The sequence below is a fragment of the Malaclemys terrapin genome, chromosome 1, assembly GCF_027887155.1.
Source record: "Malaclemys terrapin pileata isolate rMalTer1 chromosome 1, rMalTer1.hap1, whole genome shotgun sequence".
NCBI lineage: Eukaryota > Metazoa > Chordata > Testudines > Emydidae > Malaclemys > Malaclemys terrapin.
This window is the reverse complement of record NC_071505.1, coordinates 332,926,175-332,943,942: the sequence shown is the minus strand read 5'-3', so window position 1 is coordinate 332,943,942 and position 17,768 is coordinate 332,926,175. Positions and strand designations below refer to the sequence as shown.

Sequence of the window (17,768 nt, the reverse complement as noted above, 5' to 3'; positions counted from 1 at the left end):
CAACTGCACAGACATAATCTCCAGTGTAGATGCAGCTAGGCTGACAGAAGTATTCTCTCGACCCTAGCTACCTTTGCGTAGGGAGGTGGAGTTCCTACAGCAATGGATAATCCCCTTCTGTCGCTGTAGTCTGCTTCTACACCCTGGGCGCTAGAGCAGCATAACTACAGCACTGCAGCTATGCTCCTGCAGCACCCACAGTGTAGACATGGCCTTTGTTTGCATCGGCGCAGACTGCATTCACCTCTTCCTCAACTGCCAAACTGAAGGCAGAAAATAGGCACTCAAGATGGAGACGTGTCCTGCTCTCCCTTGCTACATTCCCACCCTTCCCCAATCAATTGTTCAGTTGAGGGGGAGGGAGGAGTGGTGCATGTGTGGGGTGGGGGGAATTTATGGTCACACAGATATAGGGGCGAGCTGACCAAAAGGACCAAAGGGGGTGACTGCAAATGAGGGTGAAGAGGGAGACAGGAATGACTCTGCCCGCAGCGGTGCTTATGAGCTGGCAGAGACGCAAGCGAAGGTGTTAAGCCCTCTGATGTCACTGAAGATGCATAAGGCGCATCAGTTGTTGTCAGCAGGCAAGCAGATATACCATAGAACCAGGTGTAGCTAATGATAACTAGGTTTATTCAGTGTTAGGGACACCCAGCTTAGGTAGGGTGACCATATTTCCCAAAGGGAAAATGGGACGCCACATGGGGCTCACCTGAGCACCCTCCCTCCCCCATGTGGGGTTGGCCCAAGCTGTTTGCCGGAGCCCTGCCCTCCACGCCCATGCGGGGCTGGCTTCGCTGCTCACCTGAGCCCTACCTGCCCTCCACTCGAGCCCTGCCTCCCCCAGTGTGTGGGGCTGGCATCACCACTGTTCCCCCCTCCCGCTCGAGATGTTCCTCCACACACCACTTTTTTGACAAAAGTGGGCATTTATCCCATTTGCTGCAAGTTGGCAGGAGCAAACGGGACCAATTCCCACTTTTGCCAAAAAAGTCAGGGTGGCTGGGACAGGGCTTAAGAAAGGGACTGTCCCGGCCAAAACAGGACGTAGGTCATCCTAAGCTTAGGTCACAGCTGTCCAGGAGGAGCTGCCTATATACTCATGGAGCTAGAGGGAGGCACAGAGTGGGCTCAGGCTCTAAAACAGACAGACACCCCAGCCAGTATAGTGTACGCAAGCAAACTTCCATTACACATTTTCCCTTGCAGATCCCGATTCAACAAAGCACTTGGTCTGTTGACTTCCAATGAGACTATTCATGTGTTTAAGGATAAACAAGTGTTTAAGTGGTTTGCTGAATTAGGGCCCTACTCCCTTTCTGTGTCCTCTAGGATTGGAACAATAGTAGATTATATTATTATAAATTGTTCTGTATCAATCATAAAATCTGTCACTTTCTTTTAAAAATATGTTTAATGTTTTCCAGGAATTATTCTCCAGTCGTACAATGTTTAAGTTAGCATCAATCTGAGGAGTTACAATCACTAAAGCAAATGCTTTTCTTCTGTTATACACTAAAAAATTACCACTTGCTTGATTCAGATCCATCCTCTTTGCAGCACTGTTAATTATGAGTCAGATGCCCTACTTCTGACATCATATGCTATGTGGGAAGCCAAAAGAGATGGATTTTCCCCTTTGATAACTGTCAATGCTGTAATTCTCAAAGGGAACCAACAAAGCTCTCCTCCCCCAACCCTGATGCCAACATGTTACTTCATAAACAGGAGCAAGAGAAAGTTGTAAATGGTGTTAACGTTTCAGGTCAAGTGTTTGTACCAGCTCTAGATGGGTGAAGGAAAGCCAATATAAGGAGTAAACAGATGGTATCCCATGACACTGATGGCTAGAAAACCTGTGAAAAGAGAGAAATATTGTAGGGATACAAAGCTATGGTTGGGGAGGACCAAAAAGAACAGAACTGCTTGGCACTTCACACTCTCTCTCCAAAAGCCTGCTACCCAGATAAAATAAACATGCACGGGGCAGCTGTTGTTTGGTGCTTTCTCAGGGGTTGTATTGGCATTTGTGAAAAGCATTTGCCCAGATCCCGAAAACAATTTAGGTGCCTAACTTATTGAAATTAATGGGAGTTAGGCACCTCCAATGCCTTTGAGGATCTGGGCCTAATCATAACCAGGAGGCATAGCAGATAAATAAGGTACCCGTAAGTAACATAAAATACCACGCCATAGTTTTAGAACATATGGTAGATCTGCAGCTTCATGTTATGCTGCACTGCAAGAGCCATGAGCCAGTTACAGAATTCTCTCCCAGGCAATCAAAGCTCTTGTCCATTCAGCACTCATCCTTAGGATACTGTATGGCACCTTTAATGGATGCCCAGTGTTACAGAAGCCATAATACTTCACGCAGCTGAGAACATACCTGGGGACTCCAGATAATAAGGACCAAACAGACCAGCCTGTAGTGGATGAGCTTAGGTAGTGTACCTTCAGGAGGCACCATGAGATCAGACTCCAGGCTGATAGCTACAGGGCCAGAACTTTCTCCTGACTTCAGTACACCTGCACCACTTACAGAACTGAGGCTCGGCCCATAACATTTATTTTACATAAAAGGGGAAATGGAAATAAAAACAGGCTTACACTCTGGGGTAGAATTTGGCCCATTATAAACTGCCATTTCCATCACAGGTTCCTAGTGACACGTATAAACTATTCATACTTTAAGGAGTGTCATGTCATGTTAGGGAAAAGGCATTTTTAAATAAAAGTGTGTATAATTGACTTTAGTACATATTCTTTTTCCTTAGCTGCTGGACAAGGACACATAAGCTGCTTGCAATGGTTGATTGAAATGGGAGCCGATTGTGACATTACAAATGAAGCTGGAGAGACTCCAAAGGATGTAGCCAAGAGGTAGCAGTTCAGATCTCTGAGCTGTAATTTATTTGTATAGGGACTGATTCTGCACTCACTGCTTTTATACCACTGTAACTCTGTTGACTTCAGGTAGTGTTACTCCTGATTTACATTGGTGTAGATGAGAGCAGAATCAAGCCCATGAATTTCAACTTTGGGTTATAACAGCCTTTTGGCTCTATTGCTGTTGCAAAGGGTTTTACTGAGGGTATTTATATACCTATTGTAACTAGAGATGTGTCAAATTCTGTATAAGGCAATGTGGCGGGGCGATGACTCACCGGCCCGGCACCTCCTGCTGGTCGTCCTGGGAATTAGCTCTTCCAGCCCAGAGTGCCCTCTGCCAGCGTCTCGCCTGCCGCTGGTCCCTGTGTCCCTCCCGGACCCTGGTGCCCTTTGCTCAGGAGTTCTGCCCACCACAGTACCTCCTTGCTCTGGGTCTCCCCACCCAGGGGAACCCCCAACCCTCTATCCCCACCTTGCCTCAGTGGCTACTGCCAGTCACCATCTAGCCCCTGCTCACTGGGGCAGACTGCAGTCTATAAACCACTCATCATTGGCAGGGGGGGTTGGACCAGCTGCCTCTGCCTATCTCAGAGCTGCCCCAGTACCTTTTGTAGGCCTTTAGCAAGGCCTGCAGCCTGGGGTTTTATTAGGCTGGAGCTCCCCAGCTCCCTCTGCCCTTCTTCAGCACTGCTCCACCCTAGGTACCCTGCTCAGCTCCCAGGCAGCCAGTTCTTCTCTCTCAGGAGCTAGAGAAAGAGTGACTCCTTCTGGCCCACAGCCCTCTTATAAGGGCCGGCTGGGCCCTGATTAAGCTGGCCACAGCTGGGGCTGCTTTCCCAATCAGCCTACCTTTCAGAGCCACAGCCCTCTCCAGGGCTGCTTTTAACCCCTCTTTACTGGAGTGGGGCAGCCACCCCACTACAGGCAAGATGAGACCTGTTAAGTTTAGAAAAGAGAAGATTGAGAGGAGACATGATCATAGAATCATAGAATATCAGAGTTGGAAGGGACCTCAAGAGGTCATCTAGTCCAACCCCCTGCTCAAAGCAGGACCAATTCCCAGCTAAATCATCCCAGCCAGGGCTTTGTCAAGACGGGGCCTTAAAAACCTCCAAGGAAGGAGACTCCACCACCTCCCTAGGTAACGCATTCCAGTGTTTCACCACCCTCCTAGTGAAATAGATTTTCCTGATATCCAACCTGGACCTCCCCCACTGCAACTTGAGACCATTGCTCCTTGTTCTGTCATCTGCCACCACTGAGAACAGCCGAGCTCCATCCTCTTTGGAACCCCCCTTCAGGTAGTTGAAGGCTGCTATCAAATCCCCCCTCATTCTTCTCTTCTGGAGACTAAACAATCCCAGTTCCCTCAGCCTCTCCTCATAAGTCATGTGCTCCAGACCCCTAATCATTTTTGTTGCCCTCCGCTGGACTCTTTCCAATTTTTCCACATCCTTCTTGTAGTGTGGGGCCCAAAACTGGACACAGTATTCCAGATGAGGCCTCACCAATGTCGAATAAAGGGGAACGATCACGTCCCTCGATCTGCTGGCAATGCCCCTACTTATACAGCCCAAAATGCCGTTAGCCTTCTTGGCAACAAGAGCACACTGTTGACTCATATCCAGCTTCTCGTCCACTGTGACCCCTAGGTCCTTTTCTGCAGAACTGCTACCTAGCCATTCGGTCCCTAGTCTGTAGCAGTGCATGGGATTCTTCCGTCCTAAGTGCAGGACTCTGCACTTGTCCTTGTTGAACCTCATCAGGTTTTTTTCGACCCAATCCTCTAATTTGTCTAGGTCCCTCTGTATCCGATCCCTACCCTCTAGTGTATCTACCACGCCTCCTAGTTTAGTGTCCTCTGCAAACTTGCTGAGAGTGCAGTCCACACCATCCTCCAGATCATTAATAAAGATATTAAACAAAACCGGCCCCAGGACCTACCCTTGGGGCACTCCACTTGAAACCGGCTGCCAACTAGACATGGAGCCATTGATCACTACCCGTTGAGCCTGACGATCTAGCCAGCTTTCTATCCACCTTACAGTCCATTCATCCAGCCCATACTTCTTTAACTTGGCGGCAAGAATACTGTGGGAGACCGTATCAAAAGCTTTGCTAAAGTCAAGGAATAACACATCCACTGCTTTCCCCTCATCCACAGAGCCAGTTATCTCATCATAGAAGGCAATTAGGTTAGTCAGGCACGACTTCCCCTTCGTGAAGTATGATAGAGGTATACAAAAAAATGACACTGCAGGCGGCCAGCTGGGCACTCCTGTTTACCCTTAAATATACCACAGGTGCTTATCTGATTCAATTAAAAGGCAAAATAAATTTAAAATACAATTTTGCACAATGTATTAAACGGTGCGACTAACTGCCACAGGATATTACTGAGGCAAAAGTGTAGCCTCATCAGAATGGTGCAAAAACCATTTTAGAACGTGTGGCGGCTGCTGCTCTTTGACATATATTCAAGTGTGTGTGTTCTAATCAGCAGTGGAACTCGGGCTGCTTTTTCAGACGGGCGTGTGTATTTCACTGGGTCTGAACTACTGACTGTGTTGTGCAGATTCGCCCGGCTGGCAGCTGTGGAGCTTTTGAGACGGGCAATGGGAGACGATTCTGACGAAGAATTAGATGACAACGATGTAAGGTTTTTCGACAGACACGGCGTGGAAGGGAGCACAGACACCACGGAAGATTTAATTCTGGATGAAGCAAAAAAAAGAGACGCCCGCAGTAAGTTCTTTCTCTCTTTACTGTTTCTTCTCTTGAACAGGTCGGAAGGAATGAGAATCCTAGGACAAAATATTTGTAGTTGCAGAGTTTCTCCCTACTGCTGCAGAATCTTTTGTCAGTACCAATGAGCTTTAAAATATATTGTGGCAATGAAGAAAAATATTTTAATCATGGAAGTTAGAACAGAGGATAATTTAGGCAAATCTAGTCCATCTCTGGAAAGCCAGCACAGGATTGTTCCTTACAGTATTTTTTTGAGTGATGTGTCAGATGTAGTTTTAAATGTATTCAGTAATGACGATTCTGCTACCTTCTGTGAGAGGCTGTTCCACAGGCTAATAGATCCTACTGCCAAAAAACATCTCCCAACATTCAGAAAACCCAGCAACTTCACGCACATCCTCATGTTAGTTACCCAGAGAACTGTCTGTCTTGCAGTAAGAGCCTACCAAAAGATTGAAGAACTTCGACAACTTCTAGAAATTGCCTACAGCAACTACAAACAGCTGGGAGGAATAACTGTAGAGGAGAGGAAGAAGAAGAAAGAAGAAAGGGAGGCTGAAAAGTAAGATTCAATTAACTCTGTAAAATCTGTAAAATTGTAAAATCTGTAGAGATCCATGGATGGAAGGAGCTAGAAGAGTGCAACGTATTAGTGTTACTTATTATTGTATTTATTTATTATGTTTCAAATGCAGAACCTATGGTTAAGAACTTATCAGATGGCTACTAGGTCTAAAAAACCTCAGCAAAGGCATACATGGGCTTATAGCCACTTCCATAATGTTTACCTAATTCCCCAGTGTCTTATTACTGTACAGAAATGTTCTTTTAAATGTCCTGAGTTTAAAGGAAGTGCAATACTGTCTTGCTATGATTTTGGAATATTAAATGGTGGTGTCACTTTTTGTAGGTTACTTCAACTTCCTCCTGGACACCTGGTTACTTACCCAGAGTTTTAAAGGTAGTTACGCATTGCTCCACTCAGTGTCACTGTCAAAAGTGACTTAGGATCCTAAGAGCCTATGTCCCAGGTGCGATGCAGTGCCTAATTATCTTTAAAATCCGGGCCTGAGTCCCTGCGGAGCCACTGTCTCTCTCTCTCTCTCTCTCTTTCTGTTACAGTCTGTTGGCATCCCCGATGTCTCTTGTTAGTCACTGATAAAAGGTGCGTGTTTGGGAAAGAACTAACTTACAGCAGGATTGCAGATGGACAGCAGGGCTGGCAGAGACTCTGTTGCTTTGGGGGGAGCAAAAGATGTCACCAGTGGGATTAGAAGTATTAACTTAAAACTTTAAAGGATATGACTCGAGACTGCTAACAGGGTCCCTTTCAGCTCCAAATCAGTGTTCAAATCCATCCACCCAAGGTTGGTAGTGACCGAAAAGTCATGACTATCTTGTTTGGCTTGTGAAAAATGGATTTGTAGTTTTCAGTCCAGTTGCATCCACATCACAAAAGTGCATCTGCAGAGTAACCAAGGACTGAGTGGGCATACGGAGACTATACTGTCTCCATACAAAGGATTCCTCCATGGATGTTTCAAGACACACTGGCCAAGCAGCGTGGGGAAAACTTGTTATTGCCTCCATGGCCAGTGACCTTTATTCTCCAGGGCTGTTGATCCCTGCCTGACTTTTCATGAGCATTAAATTCACTCCAATGGGTTTTCAGTGCCCACTTGCACATTTTAAAATGTTTTGTTTTATAAATCGTTGGGGTGAAATAGGCAAGCAAAGGAGCCACTCAGGCCTTAGTTCATCCTAAAGCTCATAGTTTTCCCTTGTCAGCATATAGACTTAGCAACAATCTGGCTCTTTCTGTTCAACACTTGTCAGCAAGGCATTTGGCACAGGATACCAGCCCCAAATATCACAGTGGCAGAGCAAGTCACTTATGGCCTGATTTTCAGACGTGCTGAGTATCTGCACTTCACTTGATTTCAGTGGGAGCTCTGGATGCGCCGCCTACCTGACAGGCAGGCAAACTCTCAGTACTTCCTTCTGTAAAATGGGGATAATACTTACTGTATTTCTTCCGTTTAAATTTGCAGAGCCTGTGTGTTTCTAACTTACCCCAGTGTGATGGTGTTGATTCATGGTGGCGTGAGGGAGAACAGACTCAGACACCGGTTTCAGTTTGACATTAGACAGCTGGTCACAATAAGAACGACAGGATATGAAATGTGAATGTCTAAACTGAAAAAGGGATTGCTTAGTAGCTCTTGCTGCAGCTTCACCAATAGTAAACCACATACACATTGTGGTTCATCTTCAAATCTCTTCCTTATTTGGGGTTTAGCTTTACTCTTGGAAACAGTTTAAGGGAACCATCTAATGCTATGCAAGATCTGCCACCTGAGCGCCCATTGTTTAAGGAACCAGTTTGGAAGAACCTTCACCATTTTGTACTAACCCTTAGGTTCTGCAGTTATTTTTCTTGTCCTGTTAGTTGTGGCTGGGAGCTGAGCGTGCAGCCTGGCACGTACTTGTAAGGGTCCTAAACTTTTTACTAAGACAACCCATCAATGGCATTTTGTCTCTTTTGGGGATCCATCATTACCCCTGTTTCCTACTCCAGCCTAGCCTCCAAGGCCTCTGCTCGGCTTCCCCCAGCCCCACCTGTTCCTCTGGTCCCCCTCCCCCTGCAGCTGGGTCATGATTGCTACCAGGCTGCTGACTAGCCACTCGCTGGCTCCGGCTGCTTCCTCCCTGCTGTTGCTGCCCAGGGGAAGTGAGAGCAGCAGGATGCGGGCAGCAGCTGCGCAGAGGAAGGGGCCAGAGCCAGTGCTAGGACAGTCAGCAGCCTATCTCTGCCCTGTGCATGCCTTGGAGGCACTTCCTCCGCACTCCTGCTGCCCAGTCCCACTCCCAACGCGAAGTAAGAGCACACAGGGAAAGCAACACCTAGACCAGGGGTGGCCAAACTGTGGCTTGTGAGCCACAGGCGGCTCGTTTACTGTTGGCTCGCAGAGTGCCCCCCCCCACTTCTCCACCTACCAGATGGGAGGGTGCGGGGGCTCGGGACCTCTGCCTTGCAGTGGGGTGGTGGGGTAGGGGCTTCTCCTGAGCCGAGATGGGGGGCTCAGGGCTTCTGCCCCATGGGGTGCATGTGCCGGGGCTTGATACTTCAGCAGGTGTGGGGTTGAAGCCCCAAATCCCGGCAGGCTCTTGAACTTCTGAAGATTGTTGTATGCAGCTCAGAGGGTCAGTAAGTTTGGCCACTCCTGACCTAGACCCTTCCTGCAATCTACTGTTTGGGTAACACTGCTCTACAGGCTGTCGGGTCTGCTCCAGTGTATGGGATGATGTTGCCCTCTAGTGGTTGGTCTATGTTGAGTATTGTCCTTCAGCTCGGGCCTGTGATGACAGCCATAGGTTCTGAGTGACTTATCACCCATGAACGTGATTTAGTCTTTACCTATGTAACCCTTCTGTCAGGTGGCGTTGGTAGCAACAAGGGCCAGGTTCAATGTCTAGGCATTTCTCCTAACCACAGAAAATAGAACCGGCTTGAGCCCCCACCCAGCAATCTGGAAAACCAACCACAACCCCCAACTGCCTTTAAGCGTCAGTACTTCCCCTCTCATAGGCACTGAGGCTGTGTATAGCAAAGAAAACTTTTAATAAAAAGGGAAAAGGAACCCAGCAATAATTTGAGAAAACCCCACAATCACAATTCAAAACCCCATGACTATGGGCAAACACCCACCCCAGACTACATTGAGTGGTGTCCTTTGCCTCAGTCTCTCACCTTGTGGTGGGAAAGTCTGACATCCAAATGTTCCTCTAACATGCCACTCCTGTCTCCCTGCACCCCACCCACAGTTGCAGTCCTTGGTCAGCAAAGACCCAGAGTTCAGTGGTGTGTTCATGTGAGTTCACCTCCCATCCTGGGGTGGGGTGAGAGGAAGGTATGGAGCAATGCCTGACACCGCCACGGTTCACTCTGCTGTCACTGCCTGCTGCTGTTAACTAGTCTCTGTCACGACTGTCAGTCTCTGCCTCTGCTGGCCGACCTCCTGCTGCCACCACTCTCCGCTGCCTTGTCATGTTCTGAGGTTCCACCACTCAATACAGCTCTCCGTGATGTCAGCAGGTAGTGGGGAATCTCACTGCTAGAGCAGGCTGTCCAGTCTTTCACCCCACCCATTGTCCCACAGCCGGTCTAAGGCTATGTCTATACTATCACTTATGTTGGCAAAACTTATGTCGCTCAAGGGTGTGGGAAAAAACATCCCCGAGCAACATAAATTTTGCCGGCATAAGTGGTACTATGCACAGCGCTGTGTTGGTGGGAGAGCTTCTCCTGCCAACGTAGCTACAGCCACTCGTTGGGGGTGGTTTTGTTATATCGACAGGAGAGCTCTTTCCCGTCGACATAGAGCGACTACACGAGAGATCTGACAGCAGTGCACCTGCATCGGTACAGCTGTGATGCTGTAAGGTCTCTAGTTTAGACATAGCCTAAGTGATTTCAGCTCCAGTGATCACAGAACATCTCAGCTGAGTCTAATCAGTTCTGTCTTTAAACAGTGCATGGATGAGAGGAGGGTCAACTGGTGTCTAAAACTCCTGAGGGCGAGCCAACATTACCAGGTAGAAACACCTGTCCCAACTCTCTCTCCGCTTCACTGGGTTTATCATCCCTACCCCCTGCTTAGCGAGTGAGGTTCAATTTAGGGTAACCCCCTCAATCAAGGGCAGGTTAAGTACAGTTCTGCTGCCCTTTACTCGTACAATAAGAATAACAACATTTCATTACTCCTGCTTTCAATACTTCAGTGCTTTCACTATAAATATATGCTTTCTATACAAATCCATGGTACGCTCACATCTTGAATACTGTGTGCAGATCTGGTCACCCCATCTCAAAAAAGATATATTGGAATTGGAACAGGTTCAGGAAAGGGCAACAAAATTGATTAGGTGTACAGAACGGCTGCTATATGAGGAGAGATTAATAAGACTGGGACTTCTTAGCTCGCAAAAGAGACGACTAAGGGGCGATATGATAGAGGTCTATAAAATCATGACTGGTGTGGAGAAAGTAAATAAGGAAGTGTATTTACCTCTTCACATAACACAAGACCCAGGGGTCATCAAATGAAATGAAGAGGCAGCAGGTTTAAAACAAACAAAAGGAAGTATTTTTTCACACAATGCACATTCAATCTGTGGAACTCTTTGTCAGAGGATGTTGTGAAGGCCAAGACTATAACACGGTTTAAAAAAACAACAACTCCAACCTAGATAAGTTCCTGGAGGATACGTCCATCAATGGCTATTAGCCAGGATGGACAGAGATGCAAAACCATGATCTGAAGTGTCCCTAGCCTCTGTTTGCCAGAAGCTGCGAATGGGCAACAGGGGATGGATCATTTGATGATTATCTGTTCTGTTCATTCCCTCTGGGGCAGCTGGCATTGGCCATTGTCAGAAGACAGGATGCTGGGCTAGATGGACCTTTGGTCTGACCCAGTATGGCTGTCCTTATGTAAAGTGATTTGTAACTCCCCACTAGTTAAAACTGATCACTTTGCAAAGCAGCTCCATCGGCTGCATACCTAGCTGGAGTAGGTGTGTCTATGCAAATACGGTCTGTTCCTGAAGTCTTCGCCCCCCAGCTCATCACTAGATGTCAGGGGAGAGTTCATTCAGACCCAGCTTACATCTATGTAGACCTGGCTTCTTACAGCAGCAAAGAGCTTCTCTCTCTTCTCCCCACCTAGTGCGGTAGCTGAGTAGGATTCCAATTTAGAGTTCCCCATGGTGCGAGGTCAGGCACTGGCTAATGTATGTAGTGTTTCTCCAGAGTCCCAAAGAGATTTCACACTCATCAGAGCAGGGAGCATGTCTCCCTTGAACTCTTTTACAACAGAGAGCAGGCTATTGGTGCTTAAATAATCACCTTAGCTGATAAAAGGCCACCAAGGTTTGGAATGTGGCCTTCCTGTATTTATGCTGGTGCTGGCAGCAGGTGCTGGGGACCCAGTACTCCTTCCTGGAGCAGCAGGAAAGGCAGTTTCAGGTGTATCACCCCCAGGCCCCCATAAGCTATCTTGCCCTGTAGTAGCAGGATAGTGCCTGCACCCTCCTTTTGGGCCACCACAGAGTAACAGAGGCAGGAGCTGACATAATTAACAGCATTTCATGAGACTTGGCTTGCCTGATTTTTGCGTTTGGCAGGATGATTAGAGAGCTGGAGACCCAGCTGGAATACGAGCGAGTCCGTCGAGAGAAGCTGGAGCGTCAGCTGGATGAATACCGAGCAGAGACAAGCCACCTCAAAGAGTGTCTGGAGAAACTGCAGCTCACACCCACCATCTCTGGGGTGAGTGTCTGCCCTCAGGTGACTGCTTTGGGGAATGTGTGAAAAACAACATGAAAAGGAACAAGGTTCATTAGCAACATATAGCACAGTTGCCGCAAAGACACCAGCAGCATCTGTTGTGTCCACCTGGGTCAGCACCGCCGAAGAGCAAAGAGGATGCTCAGACAGAAAGGATTGCTCTTCTTTACAGCCACCATTTGTAGCTGGACAGGTGCACAGCTATCTTCCTTGATGTTAGTATTGGCCATAGGCCTGGACCCAACCCCCTAGATATGAACAACATGGAACTCTGGTACATGATAATTGCCCCAAAGGCTGCTTCAGAAAGTGTGGGGAAAAAAGCCAATTCCCCTCCTCCCCAACAACAACAGACAATTATGTGGGAGCCCTGGTATATACCACAGAATCCACCCCTTGCTACAGAACTCTGGTCCACAATCCCCATAGTTTCTAGTCCTGCAGGTAAAGAAAACCTTTCCCACAAAAACAGAGTATAAGTCAGGGGTGGGCAAACTTTTTGGCCCGAGGGCCACATCAGGGTTTTGAAACTATATGGAGAGCTGGGTAGGGAAGGCTGTGCCTCCCTAAACAGCATGGCCCCCACCCCCCATCCACCCCCCTCTCACTTCCCACCCCCTGACTGCCCCCCTCAAAACCCCCGACCTATCCAATCCCCATGTTCCTTGTCCCGTGACCGCCCTGTCCTGGGACCGCCTGCCCCTAATCGCTCAATGGTTTGAGCATTGGCCTGCTAAACCCAGGGTTGAGAGTTCAATCCTTGAGGGGGCCATTTAGGGATCGGGGGAGGGGGGGGAGAAAAAAAAACACCTGTCAGGGACAGTACTTGGTCCTGCTAGTGAAGGCAGGGGACTGGACTTGATGACCTTTCAAGGTCCCTTCCAGCTCTGAGATAGATAGGCCCCCCCAGCACCCCACCCCCTATCCAACCCCCCCTGCTCCTTGTCCACTGACTGCCCTGACCCCTATCCACACCCCTACCCCGACAGGCCCCCCAGGACTCCCACACCTATCCAACTCCCCCATTCCCCATCCCCTGACTGCCCCCCGGAACCTCCTGCCCCTTATCCAACCGCCCCGCTCCCCAGCAGAGTGCTGGTGGCACAGTGAGCTGAGGCTGCGGGGGAGGGGCTGGGAGCTCCGGGGCCGGGCAGGGTGGTCCTGTGGGCTGTAGTTTGCCCACCTCTGGTATAAATCAATGCAGTGTTGTATTCTGGAGCATGTAGACAGCCTGCTACACTAGCTAAGTCAGGTGTGAACTGTTCCCTTGTCTTAACTCTGAAGCCAATGATGGCAATTTAAATTTCACATTAACATTCACATTTCACTAGTGTAGCAGAAAAACCAAGATAATGTGTTTACTGCACAATCCCAAATCTGCTTTCTCAGGTAGCCAAAGCCCCACCACTCCCCATTCAGGCAGCTTAAATCTCCAGCTGCCTCCCACCAACTATAGAGGAGTTATGCATTTTCAATGCAACATTCGGCAAAGCACTGAGAACGGAAGGGTCAGGAATAGGGTAAACTAAATAGACCACAGGCACATTCCCAGCTCCCACCTCTCCTGTTTGGCTAAGGCGGAATAAAGGACTCTCATCCCCAGGGACTGAAGGGCTAAGTACTACCTATTTCTAGCTTCACTATTGTTTTGTGTGCACATAGCCTTGCCTGAAACTTGCCAGAAGAGTTCCACATATAACAATGAACCCCTGGTTTAATTCTTCCACTGCCATCTTCTGGCCAGAGGCTAATATTACATCACAATTGCAGTTAGAAATGTTCAGTTATTGTCGGTCACATTTAATTCATTATGGCTTCTATAATATTATTTGTATATTGTAGCACCTAGGCTTGTGAGCATGGATCAGGACCCAGTGGTGCTAGGCACTGCACAGACACAGAACAAAGACAGTCCCTGCCCGAAAGAGCTTATAATCGATCTATAAGAGAGAGACAACAAGTGGATCCAGACAGATGGGGAATCACAAGGAAACAATGAGAAGTTTTTGTCCACATGGTAGTTAGTGGTCTCAACTCACCAGCACCCTAATCTTATGCATCAATATGCAATTTCATGCTGGTGCCTGATTAACAGCATCAGAGACCAAGTTCTTCATTTACCCGCACGGCAGATATTGCACAGACTGCAGCAGCAGCAGCTTTCCCACACTGCTCTGTCCCGGGCCTCAGCCCTAACTTAGAGCTGCCCACTGTTTCTCATGGTGAGACGTTAGCTGAGTCGCCATGGGCCTCTGTTGAGACTGGCAGCAAGACTAGGCAATTAAGAAGGAGTGGGTTTTATGTGGATACCCTCTCACCTGGAAATCCCACTCATGTCATAGCCACCGATGGCTATAAAATTGCTCCATGTCTGTGCCCAACCCTAATCTGTGTTCCCTTCCATCTCACTATGCCACAGGCCCCACTGATAACTGCATTCACCCCATTGCATAACCTGCATTCATAACTGTCCCATTTCTCACTAATCCCCCTGCTTTCTAGCTCATAGTGAATCCCATGTCTCTTCAACTAGCTTCTCTCAACCCTACTCCTTTCCTCTCATGCCCTCCCCCTGCCTTCTCCTTCATGGCTGCTTCCCCACTTCTCTCCCTCACCCACAGCTGCCCCCACACACTGCCCCGGCCTTTGCATCCCATCTAAACTCCTCTTCTTGCCTGCTGCCCCCTCCCCCCAGTGCTGCTGAAAAGCCACCACTTTCTGCTTCCATGACCTAACCCCAGAGCATGGGCTAGGACACCAGCTCACCAGGGAGTTGGGGAAAACCTGGGGCTACCCTAGCAGCTGTATTCGTCCATTTAACTCAACGCAGCTACACGAGGGGTGTATTTTACTCCCTTATATCAGTGCTCTGAAAGGGCACAACTGAGCGGCCGTTTAACAGGGGTAGCCACTTCAATAGCTTCTCAGACAGGGGAGCGGGAACTTCTTCCACTGAGGCAGATTCATTTTCAAATCCACCTCTGTACCAGAGCGAGGGGTCCTTTCTGGTTTCACACTGCTATGCTCCACTAGAGAACTCTGCCGCCTCTAACCCACGTCAGAGGTGAGCGATTGAGCTTTCATCTTTGGAATTTCCTATCTCCTCCTGCTTGGCTCCAGAATTAAACCAATGTAGATAGCAACCGAGACAATCCCAAGTACAGCAGTAAACCAGGGCAGCATTGCTAGCACCTTGTCTGACCCTGTAAATGTTGGCATGCTGTACCTTGACTAAAGTACAGCATTTGTATTCTTTGTCTTATCCATAGCCTCATGAATCAAAATGTCAAAACGCTACCCGTGAAATTGATATTTCTTGCTAATATTTCATTGTGATATAGACCTGACTCAACTTTCAGGGGTATTTCAGGCTCCACTAACATTGAGGGGCTGGCTGAATGCGCTGGTTTAATAAAGACTGCTTAAGGCCCCAGGTCTATTTCAGTCTCTGGGATACGGGGAGATAATGCAATCTCTGAGTGCCCCACAAATGTCCCTGTTGCCCCCACTCAGCAATGGACCTTCTCGCTTAAAGATGAAAAAACAAAAAAACAGGTAATTTTTGAGAAAGTTCCCAAATGCCTATAGTATTTTAAGTGCCTCTAATGAAAAGAACAAGCTTGGGTTTGAAACTGAGACTTCGTTGTTAAGGACAAACACCAAAGTATTAATGACTGCTCAGAATGAAGTGTTATATCTGTGGCAAAAAGAAGAACAGGAGTACTTGTGGCACCTTAGAGACTAACAAATTTATTAGAGCATAAGCTTTCGTGGACTACAGCCCACTTCTTCGGATGCATATAGATGCTACTCTGAAACATATCTGTGGCACTTACAGTAAACTCTGCAGCCTTCTTGGTGCCCTGCGGACAGCACTGAACCATACCAGAGCTGAAATGAAAGTTCTGTTCAGTTTGCATCACTACACTTTTTCAAGTCTTCAGCTCTCTCTTAAAACACATGACAGGAGCAGGAAGCTGAACATCTCTGAGCTGTAGATGTATCTATCCCAGAAAGGGAGTGTGGTCTAATAGGGAGATGGCACCTCTATCTGCTTTATTCCTCACCTTAGGCTAATAGCAGGGGGCAGGCAGATCAGAGCAGCTAGTTAGCGGTGAAGACATTGCTGGCAGGGTGGCTGGCGGGAAAGGAGGAAAGAAAAGTGAGATATAAGAAACAGGTCATTCCAGTGGCTTGTTTTCCAAACGACAGGCTCAATAACTGGGTGTTATAGTAATAGCCAGGATCAGGGCTTATTCTATCTCTTATCTTGTAAGACAGCATTTTGTGACTGTTCAAAGGAGGTTGTGGTTTAAAATCCCCCCTTGCTAGGGAAGCAGGTGTAGGTGAGTGACTGCAATTTAATGGCTTTTATATTTATTTTTTTTTTTTTAGGAAGGGGAGGCTGCCTCTGATTTAGGCAAAGAGAAAAAGAAAATGAAGAAAAAGCCACCAGGCAGCCCCGGCGGAGTGTTTGTGAGACGATACTGAGGCGCGAATGGAGTGTTGCTGTTTTGCATCCATTTTGTCAGACTGACAGAGTTAGAGAAGGGTGTTCACACAGGAAATGCAATGCTCTCTAATAGTGACAGGACAGGGCCATATCAGACAATACTGCCATGAGCTAAACTCATGCCAAACAAGGGTTACCTTTTATTCCTGTCCGAAAGTTCTCTATATAAGTCAAATTCTGATATTTCACTAGAGGGAGTGGAAATGTTATGTAACGGCACTGGTAGAAGGCAAGCCTCAAGATACTACAGAAGTGTGCATATAGTACATTTGCAGCTTAATGCTGTATACCACGTATGGTTTCTGATCCTTGTAGTTTTAACTAGCTATGTACCTGTTTCTTTGCTTAAAGATAAATCTTAGTGGGGAGACACACACCGTTTTCTGAAATGGTGAAATTTTTTTTCCTTTCTGTACTGGCACATGGTAGTGACTGGTTAGCAAATAATATAGGGTAAAGTTTTCAAAAGCATTTAAGTTCAGTTTTCAGAAGTGAGCTAGGCTCCTAAGTCCCCTTGACTTTCAATGAAAATTAGGAGCCTAAGTGCCTAAATCGCTTTTGAAAATTTTACCCATAATGAATAAATGGTTTTCATCATATACTCAGAAGATAGAGCAACTCTCTGTAAAAGTACTTAAAGTTTCTAACTCAGGGGTCTCAAACTCAAATGACCACGAGGGCCACATGAGGACTAGTGCATTGGCCCAAGGGCCGCATCACTGACAGCCCCCCTCGCTGTCCCCGGCCCTGCCCCCACTCCACCCCTTCCCTGAGGCCCTGCCCCTGCCCTCTCTCTTCTCCACCTCCACCCCTGAGCGTGCAGCTCCCTGATCCTCCCCCCTCCCTCCTGGAAAGTGCTAAGCACCACCAACAGTAATGCACCTCACTCAAAGGACAAAACACCACTCCACCCCTGCTCTGCTTCTTCCGAGGGTGGCAGGTTTGTAGAAATTTTGGTGGTGCCCAGAATCTGCCCCCGCCCCAAACTCCACCCCTACCTGCCTAAGGCTCTGGGAGGGAGTTTGGGTGGGTGAGGGGGTCGGGGTGCAGGCTCTGGGATGGCGTTTGGGTGCAGGCTCCGGGCTGGAGTAAGGGGTGAAGGCCCTGGAATAGAGTTTGGGGATAGGAAGGGGTACATCAAAGGGCAGGTATTTTCCAAAGTATTTTCTGCAGCCCTCTGACAACTCTACAACCTATAGCTCCCTCACCCAAACTTAGTACAAGAAGCCAAAACCTGGACACTATTACCAATATACGTAGAATAGT

General features: G+C 47.8%; 1 protein-coding gene across 2 annotated transcripts in view; it reads left to right on the top strand.

The window, feature by feature from the left end:
- Positions 1-16,929, top strand: part of ANKRD42 (ankyrin repeat domain 42) — a 32,021-nt gene extending 15,092 nt beyond the window's left edge. Inside the window, exons 8-12 of one of the 2 annotated variants that reach the window (XM_054017267.1) lie at positions 2,778-2,883; positions 5,468-5,637; positions 6,076-6,202; positions 11,827-11,971; positions 16,385-16,929. In XM_054017267.1, coding sequence (XP_053873242.1) covers positions 2,778-2,883; positions 5,468-5,637; positions 6,076-6,202; positions 11,827-11,971; positions 16,385-16,480 — 644 coding nt within the window. In that variant the 3' untranslated portion in view covers positions 16,481-16,929. Of the gene's footprint in view, positions 1-2,777; positions 2,884-5,467; positions 5,638-6,075; positions 6,203-11,826; positions 11,990-16,384 lie in introns of both variants that reach the window. The other variant, XM_054017257.1, reaches the window with a different exon arrangement.
- The last annotated feature ends 839 nt before the right edge of the window (positions 16,930-17,768 follow it).